This window comes from Bemisia tabaci, chromosome 4, assembly GCF_918797505.1.
Source record: "Bemisia tabaci chromosome 4, PGI_BMITA_v3".
Lineage (NCBI taxonomy): Eukaryota > Metazoa > Arthropoda > Insecta > Hemiptera > Aleyrodidae > Bemisia > Bemisia tabaci.
In genome coordinates, this window is record NC_092796.1 from 6,531,970 (window position 1) to 6,545,226 (window position 13,257).

Genomic DNA, 13,257 nt, shown 5'->3' on the forward strand with positions numbered 1-13,257 from the left:
TTGAAGGCGTTTTTCAGTGTAGCCAACCAACGCAATTAATAGAGTTTAGTTCGGAAAACCACACACAGATGTCGTTAGTGAGTGAATCGATGTTTTTGTGTTTTTGTTTATGATGATGTGAGGTTATGTTTACATGAAACCGTAAAAAATGTAAAATTATTTTATTGTGTTGTGTTTTCGGTGTGTCTTGTGTGAACTTACAGAAGGATATCCTGGATTCAAGAACGTGCAATGTAAGCGGCGTTGAATGGAGCTCTCAAAAATATGAGCAGTTTCGACATAATTTACGGCAACTTGATGCATGCCTTGGACAAATCAGATCGCATCAGAAGCATCTCGAAAGTCTTCTCGGAATGCAGTTGTGATGAGAAGAGAGTTGAATTGGTATTTAATATATTGCAGGAAAATGTACTCCCGCTGACCATCCATCAAAGAGGTAAAAGTACGGAGGAATCAATTCGATTAAGGAATGTTGGAAACTCAGCTTTCAAGCAGAAGAAGCTCTCTGCTGCCTTGAAATTATACTCTCAAAGTGTTGCTGTTGCCCCTAATGACAGTGCTGAACTTGCTCTGGCTTATGCGAATAGATCTGCTGTGCTTTTCATGTTAAAATCCTATGAATTGTGTGTCGTTGACATCAACAGGGCAATAGCTTGCAACTATCCGGACCACCTGAAGTACAAATTGTATGAGAGAAAAGCAAAATGCTTTCTGCATAATGGATGTCTTGAACAATCTAAAAGATCTTTCACTGTAAGTCAATCAATAGATTTTTTCTGATAGTATCATAGATTCAGCATCCCAAGCCATTTTTATCTGATAGAGGTGTCGTCACATAAGTTGCCCATTGTTTACTTTCGGTTTGCAAGCATTTTGTGTCACCACTATCCACATGAAAACATCTGTCTCTCGCAGAAGCAAGAATACAAGCTTAGATAAGTTTTTATATCCTTTCAAACCTTGTAACACTCTAATTTTTAGCCACACAGAAATCACAACCATATAAAAGTTGCGAATCATAACTGATCATAGTTTTTTTACTATACGATCATGATACGAAGGTTTTCAAGGTGGATAGTAGCAAACTCCGCTTTGTGCAGAGGCCTAAATTCGTTGTTTGCGCTTGCAAACCGAACGTAAACAATGGTCAACTTATCTGACGACACCTCAAGTACCTCTTCGCCATGAAAATGCAAGCAATGTTTGATTTAAGTGTCACTTCACTTCTAACACATTGTATGACATGGTCTCATGGGTCCACATTTCTCCCAGCACCATGGTGTTGTTGTCGTCCCCCTTCCCCTCCCCTAAGAAACAAAAGTTCAGTCCTGACTCCTGCTGGGGCCATGCTGGTCGTGAGCTGTTAGCATATACGTAGCTTCAACAAACTGCTGGCTTTATGAAAGCGTTTAATGCAAGAAACCGCATCCCAATCGAAAACAGAATTGTGGTAGGCAAGGTGTCAAGGATAATTGTTGCTGAAAGTCAAATAAAATTGTGCATTCAATTCAAAGAAAAGGACTTTTTTTAAAGTAAAGTCGTGCTGCCAACTGAGTAAAATACGTCAGCTTTACCGGATGTCTCCTCTTTCTTTTATACCAGAAAAGTAAAGGATGCTCAAAGAAAAATAGTAGCATTCAATTTTGATCCTCAAATATAAACTAACTGATTTTCATCTTATCTCAATTTTATGTGTAGAAGTAGGTAGACGATTTTATATCTTGCTCTGTTCCTTTGTTAATGACGGAGCTCATGAATTTTTTTTAGAATTTTTAATTTCATTGCATTTTTTTAATATTTTATTCTTTATGTTCTTATGTTAATGTATTAATTTTTTTTTTTAGCTTGCATTGAAGAACTTGGGGGTGTCCACAGTAAAAGACAAAACAAGGGAAAATCTAGAAAAAAGCTACAATTCTGAACTTGAGTCGTGTGTGCTGAAGGCAGATGGAGGAGAGTCAACAAACAGCGAGACTTGTTTCTCAGCTGATGTTGAAGATGCAAAAGACCCACTATCATGTCAAAATTCTAACTGTCTACCATCCGTGTCGTCACCTGGAAATGCTGTCATCCCATCTGCATCTCGGGCAATCAAACTGGACTACAACAGTGAGGAGGGGCGATACTTGTGTGCCACTGAAGATATACATCCAGGTCGGTTACAATATTTATGTCATTAGAAGAAAAACTATTACTCCCCTATTACTTGACTTTCGTTCAATGAGCTAAGACCTGGGCCAAATTCCTCATCTGCCCCCAGAAAAAAAGAACAGGGATTTCAAGAATGAAATATGAATTCATCATCAGTGTCATGACTCATTTTAGAAACACAAACTTCAATAAAGCTCTCGGATAGCTCTTGGATATTTCTGACAGCCTTTACTAGAATCTTTGTTAAGTAACACACATCAAATTGCTTAATTTCATCTCGAGTTATACTTTTAAAGACAAGAACTGAGCATTGCAATACTTACAAACTTTCTGTGATTTTCTTGCTAATCGCAAAGTATATTCTTCTGAAATTTTGAGACAAAATTTCGCTCGCTGTTCTGTCAGAAAAATAAAGCATGGGAGAATGTGATGTAATCGAGCTAATTCAGATCATAGTATTTTCTAATTTATTTTCTTTAGTCAGTTACTTAGACCCTACCTAAATCCCTCATCCGCCTCAAATAGAGGAGGACCAACATTTCATCAGCAATTCCAAAAATAAAATATGAATACATTGATAAGTAATATAAGATCTCCTCACTCAAAGTGAAAATTCAAATGAGCCCTCTTTAAAAGATTTTAATTATTTTACTGCTTTTAAATCTATTAGGGACCAGACCAGATCTTTCGCTAATGTTTCTGAGAAAAAAAAGATAGGAAATTCCTAGGAAGTCTCTTAATTAAAATATGAATCCATTGTCGATCTCATAGCTCCTCTGAGTAAAAGAAACTTAAAACAAGCTTAAAAGTACATAATACTCTTATCTAATTTTTTCACTGTAGGTACACTGAAAATAACTGTACATTTCTATGTTTTGATCTCTGGTTTCAGGCGATGTTCTAGTCGTGGAGGAGCCGTACTCTTCTATCTTGCTTCCTGATCAGTACTCCAGTCATTGTTTTGAGTGTTATAAGCGAAATGAAGCTCTAGTCCCTTGCTTAAGTTGTTCATTGGTGAGACTCTGCATTTTTTTTTATTGTAGTAGTTGAAAAAAATATGTATGTACAGGAAGTAAAATTGGATGCTTTCTCCTAACCTTGCAAATTTTGCAATTTGACAAGTATGAAATTTTGGTGGCTCATTTATGGTCAGCATCAGATGTTTTCTCCCCTAATCACTAAAACCCATGCCAACATTTGTTTACTTCATCTTACCTCAATTTTCCAAATTACCAGCCTTGGAAAACCTTCTCTTGTGACTATATAATCAGATCCCCGGGACATGCAGATCATACTGCAAATGCTGTAATCTGTACACCAGAAGAGACCAACATTTTTTATAATCAATGAATGAAACAAAAATTTAATCCTGGCTGATGATAAACAGTTTGAGATACTTTTCCTGGAATTTTTCAAATAATCCAAGCAATAATTTTCGAGAAAATAGTGTCAGTGAGTTTTCTCAATATTCTCTGAATAATCTTCCCATGCAATTTATTTAAAAATAATTTTGAACCTCTCTTTGCTGGCTGTTCGTAAGTTGGTATTTTTCTATATGTCGATGGCTGAAGTGCGAAACCATGTATCTCCGGTTGCGACGTTGTAGACTTCCTATAATTCAACGTAATTTCTTGGAAACTGTCTTCAGTTTTCTTCTCTGTCAGTAGAATATTATGTGTAAATCTCAAGGTATAAAGTTGGCTTGTTTTTCTTTGAAAAAAAATTAGGAGTGTAAATTTTGAAACACTGCAATGCAATACATGGTTTTGCACTTTAGCCATTGATGTGTAGTTGCATTTTGGAATGCGATGGCTGAAGGAAAGCAATGTCAGTTTCTTTAGATTCCATTAAAAACATTCCAAACAAACCGGGAAAAATACGGTTAAAAGCACAGTGCTCTCTATCTGTAGGGGTCCTCACCGTAACATAAATCTTTCCCTAATGGATAAATCCATTGGTCTTCTCGTATACTTAACTATATACATGTTTTTTTTTTCTATGTCTGTTGTATTTTCAATCCAATCTAAAGAGGGGAAGCAGAGAGAGAGGGAGTACTGAATTTTTCAAAGATTAAGCTTGGCTTCTCTAAACAAAAGTGTACTTGTAATTCTGCAAGCTGTTCAGTTTGTGTGTAAGATATTAGTCAAAAAAGTTAGAGGAGTCAAAACAATTTATTGCCCATTGGTCTTGTCTCTTTATTATACATTTGTTTATTAATGACCAAATTGAAGTATATTTAGGAATAAAATTGAAATTGGAAGGATTTTGACCAAGACCAAGGCCCTAGAAGAGGCAAGGTAGTTAATTAGTATGATACATACCAAAATAAACCAAGTCCAAAGCGTTTCGTGCATGCTGTCGCACATTGTCAGGGAAAGAAAATTAAAGAAACATAAATAAACTAAAAGATAAGATAAAATTGAAGGTAATACTAATGACCGAATTTTTTTCAACAGGTCATGTACTGCTCTGAAAAGTGTCGCAATCGAAATTGGGAAAAGTGTCATAAAATAGAATGCAAAATTCTCCCGACGTTGCTGGACCTTGAGTTCAACAAGATGGAACTCTTAGCTCTACGAATATTGTTGGTAGCCTCGAGACAAGGCTTAGAAATAAACTTGCTACGAGATTATGTTGAATCGTTTTCCCATCAGGAGTCTGATGTGATAAAAGGGCTCAATTCTAGCGGTCAATATATCTCCAGTGATTACTGTTCGATGCACCATTTGGAAACAAATAGTCACCGTCGAAGCCTAGCTGATTTGTTCCGTCGATGCACAGTTGCGACTGTCTTCATTTACTTGTTGGGAAGGATTGATTTTTTTGAGTCCGAGTTGTCCAGCAAAATTGAAAATGTAAGTTGTGACTGTCAAAGATTTCAAAATATTCAATATTGGAAACCTTAACTCATTTTAAATCTCATGTAAATCTTGTTTCCTGTATAATCCAGTGAATAAGATGTACCATTACTCTTGTTAGGGAGTATCACTAAACTTGAGCAGGGTTTCACATACATGTATTTAAAATATTTAAAGATGAAAATTTCATGAATTCGATTTTAATGCCAGCAAAATCTCAATGGTGTTTTCCATCAGCAATAATTTGAACTCAATTTGACACTTATTCTTAAATCATAGTGGATCCCTAGACAGAGATAGAAATTAAACTCTATAATACATTTTTCCTCTTATAAATTCTATTTGTAACATGCTAAACACACCAGATTTTTTCAAGTACATCTCATCAATGAAAAATAGGAATTTTGTACCCAGTAATCTTCAGATTCTGCTCGCTTAAAAACCGAAGTTTATTTGAGTCGAATCTGTCTCAGAGTTCACTTTGGCAGGTTTCACATTAAAATATTTCTTTCTGTGTTCTGATTTTTTTTTTTTTTAATTAGAGTTACCAGACACCAAAGTAGAGGGGAAATTAGCGTAAAATCAACCTTGCATTATCTTATTTCCCGAGCGTTTCAAAGTTTTCAATGGCTGGTTCAACCTACATTGACTCAGATTTTTTTACGAGCAGGAAGTTTCTTACTGATCCTGATATGATTTACAATTATGCTAGTCTCCATTTTTAGACTTACAATTAGTCCATAAAATTTGCATATGAAAACTTGTAATCATAGTATACTGGTTAATCAATTTTCATTGCAATTTTTTCCAATAAAAATATGTCTAGAGAACTTAAGTCTGAAGCCTAGCAATCCAACTGTAATGTAGTAGGTAAAAAATAAACATATTTGGGCACAGATCAACATAAAGGTGTATTAACAAGTGAAACATGAGTATAGCATTGATTTAGATTTATTTTATCACCTTTGGCGGCTTGTGAAGACATGCATGGAATTAAAAGATTATACTCCCCCCCCCCCCCTTCATGTTTAATTTACTGCAAAATATTTACAATTTTCTGTTGCATATTTTCAGGGTTTTGTCGGATCATTTGAGATGCAGCCTCACCTGTCAGGGGCAGAGCTTTTCTGTGGTGCATTGCTGATGAAATATTTGCAGTGTTTACCATGCAATGCGCACGAAGTGTCTGAGATGCTGTTTTCAAAGTGTGCTGATAGTCACATGGTATATGACAGTCTTGAAATTGGTGCTGTCGCTTACCCTGTTCTGAGCCTAATCAATCATTCATGTGATCCAAACGTTGTTCGGCACAGTTACAACGGAGACACAGTCGTCCTCAGGGCAATCCAAGTCATACATGCTGGTGATCAGGTAAGCCTTTTGTTTCTATTTTTGTCATTGAATTCTACATAAGCGCAGTCGCAGATCATTTCACGAATCTAGTTGGTCATTAGACCAGAACATTTTTTTGGGCAAATTTGTGGTTAAATAGATTTTTACTTGATTACCAAGGTTCTCCTCTATTATTATTTACGTTTAGAATAATAAGTAGTAATTTTACCTCCTATGTAATTCTTTTTCTCTTTTTTTTTAGTTGTACGATAATTATGGTTACCACCATGCTCTGCATTCGCGAGAAGAAAGGCAGAAGCATCTACTTGAACAGTATTACTTCCAGTGTCAGTGTTTAGCATGTTTGGAGGATTGGCCACGTTATGGTGACCTGGCATCCACAAATCCGGTATATTTAACTAGGTAAGTGTCTAATATTTATCCTTTCACTCCTCACTGAGGATGTATTTTAATTGGACTACACTCAGCACTGTCAGAGAGAGATTCATTCACTGAAAGACGGAAAACTGTTTGCATGCTTTTGTAGCCTTGGACAACACAATTTCGGGCTGAAAATTTAAATTAAATGATACCAGTCTTTTCTACAAGGGGAGAGGGTCTACTAAACTGAAAACCACTATCTAAAAATTGTTTATACTCTTTGATGCAAAATATTCACTGTAAATACACCCCGCTGTGTTCATATCGCCTGACAGCACTACCTACATGAGACTTTCGTTGTCATCATTCTTTTTTATCAAGTTTTTTAGGAGAATGATTGCAGCATTTGATTAGATTCTTTATGTTCCAGAGATACTGAACTCCTGAAAAAAGTTTCTGTATCATCGAAAGTATTTCAAAGTATTTTGGAGAAAGTACTTGAGATGAAAACCAATGGACACCTAGATTTCCTCTACAAACACTTAGCCCTGTTGCAGCAGACCATCCAAAGACCATGGAAGGAGTTCAGCGAGTGTCAGGAAACAGTGAAACAGTGCCTTAGCATGGAAGCCAATCATTATATCTTTGAGAATCAATCTTGAATTCAGTAGTATCCAGAGTTGCCTTCTTTTCTCTAGTATTTTTCATTTTCTCAGGGCTTCTTTCAAAGAAAACTTTCCAATGGAAAGCTCAGCCAAATGCAAAGCAAACAGAATGATTAAAAAGCATTAGATTTTACGCAAAAGACCTAATTGAATCAATTTCTTGTAAGAAATCATCAGTCTTTATTAAGTCAGCTGTAATCTTGAGGACAGTTGCGTCTACGAAAATTTGCAACGGTGAAGGACAAGGTCCTAGTGAACTTGCAATGATGACTCATAGTATACGTATTTCAGAAGCCTATTTTTTGTTTTCAATTAAATCTTCTATTTTTTGTTTTTATTAACTTATTTCAATTGACAGTAGTTATACTAGTTGATTTTTATCTGTGATTTTCAATGTCACTGGATTGTTTTTATTATTAAATTGTTTTTAAATTAATATCTTTTATGGTTCTTTTATCATGTTAAAACATGGGAGAGTTGTCGCTCATTCAACTATAAGTTGTAATTTCTTTCCTTTTGTAAGCATAGCATTCGTTCAAACCTCTAAGCCTAGGCTTTAGAAGTAAAATTTCAAGACCTTTTGCAACATTAATGAGTTTATAAACTTACTCTCTCCCCCACTCTTTGAAGTATATTTGAATCTGAAAATCTGAATCAAAAAATTTGTGTCAACAGAGACAAGGAGCTGAATAAAATCTTCTGAGCAAAAATCATTCAAATATAAGTTAAGTGAAGCTTCTTGCTCCCCTCCTTTAGAAAAAAAAAAAAAAAAAAAAAAAAAAAAAAAAAAAAAACCTGCAAAGTAAATGTTTTCTGATTTTAAGAAAATGACTAAAATTTAAAGATGACATCAGGTATCATGGTTGGCTCACAGGAATTTCAAAGTACAAATTGAGCTTCAACCTGTCTTTTGTAGCACCACTTATTTGGTCTCCCACATAGATTCCTATTCATTTATTTTATTTTTTTGGGCAGAATTAGGTCCTTCTGAAACAAGATTTGTTGAAAAACATCTTTATTCCGATTTTATCAAGAATTTCGTTCACTCCCTTGATACACCTCTAATGGAAGTAGCAATGGTTCCAATGAATTAAGATCACGCATCAAGTTTCATTTATTCATAAAACTTAGGTAATGTTAAATGTGAAGTTTAACGTGCTTTCAGGCTTAAAAATGTTTTCTCGACTTTGAATTTTAGCCAGGACACGATGCAAGACTAATTGTATTAAACTACTTCAAACTCTTCTCTTTTCAAAATGCGGCATGGTAACTGGTAAGTTCCTGCTGAACTTGGTCCAATTCGTTGCTCCTATGGCGTAAGGGTATATCTCAAATTCCGCATGAGTCCCGGCACAGTGGTTTTGAAGCAAAAAAAAAAAAATGGGACAAAAATGTTCCCTAAAAATGGTTTGCTCCCGGTGAGTCCATGGTACGTGCACACTTAAAATCGCGAAAAATCAAAATCTTGGCTAGTGCTATTTTCGAATTATGCGCTTTGAAATTTTCATAGTAAATGCAACTTTTCTACTGTTCTTGATCCACTTTTTATTTATTTGTACATTGAATCGGTGTTGATCGGTTCACGTTTTTATTTTTTGTTCGAATCAAGTCGATCGAATACATGCCCTCTCTTTACACGCACACTTCCTTTCATACTCCTTTTTACCGAAAAATTCGCCTTCTGCTGCGTCTGCGGCAATTGTTGTTACGTGTATGCGGTGCGTGCTGGTTTCAGGTAGTTACATACTCGACTCTTTGAAGGCGTTTTGTGTGCGAGAGCAATTCGCCAGTTCTCCAACAGGGTACGCCACTTGCGCACATAAAACGCCTTCAGAGAGGTGAGTATGTAATGACCTGAAACCAACACGCACAACATATTCGTAACAACAATTGCTGCAGACGCAGCTGAAGGCGAATTGCTCTCGCACATGAAACGCCTTCAGAGATTCGTGTATGTAATGACCTGAAACCAGCACGCACAACATATTCGTAACAACAATTGCCGCAGACGCAGCTGAAGACGAATTTTTCAGTTTAAAAAAAAAGGGTATGAAAGGAAGTGTGCGTGTAACGAGAGGGTATGTATGATCGACATGAATCGAACGAAAAATGAAAACGTTAACCGATCAACACCGATTCAATGTACAAAAAAATAAAAAATCGGATCAAAATCAGTGGAAAAAAAATCAAAATCAGTGGAAATTTACTATGAAAATCTCAAATCGCGTATTTCGAAAAAAGGATCAGTCAAGATTTTGATTTTTAGCAATTTTACGTGAACACGTACCATAGACTCGCCCACTGCAAACCATTTTTGGATGCAATTTTGTCGCTTTTTTTTATCTTTTAGATAAAAAATCTCGGCAGATTTTGAATTTTCAGCAAAAAAAAGGACGATAGCCCCTGCGCATGAGTCTAAAGAATCATTCTAAACCCAAAAATCGGCAAAATTAAGAGAAGTGAAAGCAGAATAGTGTTTGGAAAAAAACCTCACATTCGATACAGAAATCGGTCAAGGGTCAATTCCAAGCGAGCTTACTTAGTTCCGACCCTATTGGCGAAATTTCCATTTTGACCCGAGAAATTTAGTCCATGTTATCCGTTTCGATTTTTCTCGATTTGGGACGGAGAAAAATATTCGAGATTTCAGTTGCATCCTACGTTGCTGGAAGCGTAGAATCGATTCAGCACGGTCCCGACTCTCGGCGAGGCTCCCTGAGCTAAGAAACAGTCAAAAATTGGTCCAAAACTAGCTTTTCTGACCACTTTTTGTCTCTTTCTTCGGAGCGTTTTCAGCGGATAACTCGTAGCGAGGGACACGAGGAGCTTTCCCGACTGGAAAATCCCACTCAGCGGGTCAATTACAAGCGAGCTTACTTGGTTCCGACCCTATCGGCGAAATTTCCATTTTGAACCGAATTTAGTCCATGTTATCCGTGTCGATTTTTCTCGATTTCGAACGGAGAAAAATATTCGAGATTTCAGTCGCACCCTACGTTGCTGGAAGCGTAGAATCGATTCAGCACGGTCCCGACTCTCGGCGAGGCTCCCTGAGCTAAGAAACAGTCAAAAATTGGTCCAAAACTAGCTTTTCTGACCACTTTTTGTCTCTTTCTTCGGAGCGTTTTCAGCGGATAACTCGTAGCGAGGGACTCGAGGAGCTTTCCCGACTGGAAAATCCCACTCAGCGGGTCAATTCCAAGCGAGCTTACTTGGTTCCGACCCGATCGGCGAACTATCGATTTTGACGCTAATAATTTAAAAAACGAGCATTTCTGACTCCTTTTTGAATCTTTCTCTGGAGCGTTTTCAGCGGATAGCTCGAAGCGAGGGAGTCGCGGACCTTTTCCGACTCGAAAATCGCACTCAGCGGGGTCAAATCCAGGTTACCTTACTTGGTGTCGGTCCGATTGGCGAACTTTTGATTTTGTCCAGCCGAGAACCAGTCAAAAACAGGTAAAAAACGGGCATTTCTGACCACTTTACGACCCTTTCTCTGGAGCGTTTTCAGCAGATATAGCTCTGAGCGAGGGACTCGCGGAGCTTTCCGGATTCGAAAATTGCACTCAGCGGGTCAACTCCAAGCGAGCTTACTTGGTTCCGACCCGATCGGCTAACTTTTGATTTTGACGCTAAAAATTTAGTCCATGTAACCCCTGTCGATTTTTCCCGATTTGGGACTGAGAAAAACATTGCAAGATTTTAGTCGCATCCTATGAAGTTAGAGGCGTAGAATCGATTCCGCACAGTCTTGGTTCTTTGCGAGCCTTCCTTAGCCGAAAAAACAGGTCAAAAACGAGCTTTTCTGACCAATTTTTTACTCTTTGTCTAGAGCGTTTTCAGCGGACAGCCCGAAGCGAGGGACTCGCGGAGCTTTTCAGACTGGAGAATCGCACTTAGCATGGTCAATTCCAAGCGAACTTCCTTGGTTTCAGCCTGATCGGCGAACTTTCGATTTCGACCCCGAAAATTTAGTCCGTGGTTCGTACCCCTGTAGATTTTTCTCGATTTGGGACTGAGAAAAAAATTTCGAGATTTCAGTCGCATCCTACGTTGCTGGAAGCGTAGAATCGATTCAGCACGGTCCCGACTCTCGGCGAGGCTCCCTGAGCTAAGAAACAGTCAAATATTGGTCCAAAACTAGCTTTTCTGACCACTTTTTGTCTCTTTCTTCGGAGCGTTTTCAGCAGATATAGCTCTGAGCGAGGGACTCGAGGAGCTTTCCCGACTGGAAAATCCCACTCAGCGGGTCAATTCCAAGCGAGCTTACTTGGTTCCGACCCTATCGGCTAAATTTCCATTTTGACCCGAGAAAAGTCCATGTTATCCGTGTCGATTTTTCTCGATTTGGGACGGAGAAAAATATTCGAGATTTCAGTCGCACCCTACGTTGCTGGAAGCGTAGAATCGATTCAGCACGGTCCCGACTCTCGGCGAGGCTCCCTGAGCTAAGAAACAGTCAAAAATTGGTCCAAAACTAGCTTTTCTGACCACTTTTTGTCTCTTTCTTCGGAGCGTTTTCAGCGGATAACTCGTAGCGAGGGACTCGAGGAGCTTTCCCGACTGGAAAATCCCACTCAGCGGGTCAATTCCAAGCGAGCTTACTTGGTTCCGACCCGATCGGCGAACTATCGATTTTGACGCTAATAATTTAAAAAACGAGCATTTCTGACTCCTTTTTGAATCTTTCTCTGGAGCGTTTTCAGCGGATAGCTCGAAGCGAGGGAGTCGCGGACCTTTTCCGACTCGAAAATCGCACTCAGCGGGGTCAAATCCAGGTTACCTTACTTGGTGTCGGTCCGATTGGCGAACTTTTGATTTTGTCCAGCCGAGAACCAGTCAAAAACAGGTAAAAAACGGGCATTTCTGACCACTTTACGACCCTTTCTCTGGAGCGTTTTCAGCAGATATAGCTCTGAGCGAGGGACTCGCGGAGCTTTCCGGATTCGAAAATTGCACTCAGCGGGTCAACTCCAAGCGAGCTTACTTGGTTCCGACCCGATCGGCTAACTTTTGATTTTGACGCTAAAAATTTAGTCCATGTAACCCCTGTCGATTTTTCCCGATTTGGGACTGAGAAAAACATTGCAAGATTTTAGTCGCATCCTATGAAGTTAGAGGCGTAGAATCGATTCCGCACAGTCTTGGTTCTTTGCGAGCCTTCCTTAGCCGAAAAACAGTCAAAAACGAGCTTTTCTGACCAATTTTTTACTCTTTGTCTAGAGCGTTTTCAGCGGACAGCCCGAAGCGAGGGACTCGCGGAGCTTTTCAGACTGGAGAATCGCACTTAGCATGGTCAATTCCAAGCGAACTTCCTTGGTTTCAGCCTGATCGGCGAACTTTCGATTTCGACCCCGAAAATTTAGTCCGTGGTTCGTACCCCTGTAGATTTTTCTCGATTTGGGACTGAGAAAAAAATTTCGAGATTTCAGTCGCATCCTATGTAGTTGGAGGCGTAGAATCGATTCCGCACAGTCTTGGCTTTCTGCGAGGCTTCCTGAGCCAAAGAACAGTCAAAAAAGGGTCAAAAACGAGCTTTTCTGACCACTTTTTGCTTGTTTTTCTGGAGCGAATTCAGCGGATAGCTCAAAGCGAGGGACTCGCGGAGCTTTTCCAACTCGAAAATGAACTCAGCGGGTCAATCCCAAGCGAGCTTAGATCCAAAGGAGTCAACGTCACGAGATAGTCGATAGGCTTGGAGGACAAGGCGCACATGGCGCACAAGTGCAGTTTCTCCTATTTCGAGAAATACGTGTTTGAAGTTTCGAAATTATACATGGATCCTTATGGCGGAATAAAAGTTCAAACTGACATTTTGATGCTTAAAAATTGGAATTTGGGGTCGAATTTTTCGCGGAATATGCATCAAG

At 38.6% G+C, this 13,257-nt stretch overlaps 1 protein-coding gene across 1 annotated transcript; it reads left to right on the forward strand.

Annotated features, from left to right (window-relative positions):
- The first annotated feature begins 96 nt into the window (after positions 1 to 96).
- LOC109037619 (SET and MYND domain containing, class 4, member 4) lies at positions 97 to 7,825 on the forward strand. Its single transcript, XM_019052384.2, has 7 exons — positions 97 to 753; positions 1,845 to 2,154; positions 3,044 to 3,165; positions 4,608 to 5,006; positions 6,084 to 6,380; positions 6,604 to 6,764; positions 7,153 to 7,825. The coding sequence occupies exons 1-7, from the start codon at positions 265 to 267 to the stop codon at positions 7,382 to 7,384; spliced, it is 2,010 nt and encodes a 669-aa protein (XP_018907929.2). The 5' UTR covers positions 97 to 264; the 3' UTR covers positions 7,385 to 7,825.
- The last annotated feature ends 5,432 nt before the right edge of the window (positions 7,826 to 13,257 follow it).

What these genes read in the sequence shown, in the direction of transcription:
- LOC109037619 (XM_019052384.2), top strand. Translation starts at nt 265, where the DNA reads ATGAGCAGTTTCGACATAATTTACGGCAACTTGATGCATGCCTTGGAC. An exon ending in TCATACATGCTGGTGATCAG is followed by an intron (nt 6,381 to 6,603) that starts GTAAGCCTTTTG and finishes CTTTTTTTTTAG; the next exon opens with TTGTACGATAATTATGGTTA. An exon ending in AATCCGGTATATTTAACTAG is followed by an intron (nt 6,765 to 7,152) that starts GTAAGTGTCTAA and finishes TTTATGTTCCAG; the next exon opens with AGATACTGAACTCCTGAAAA.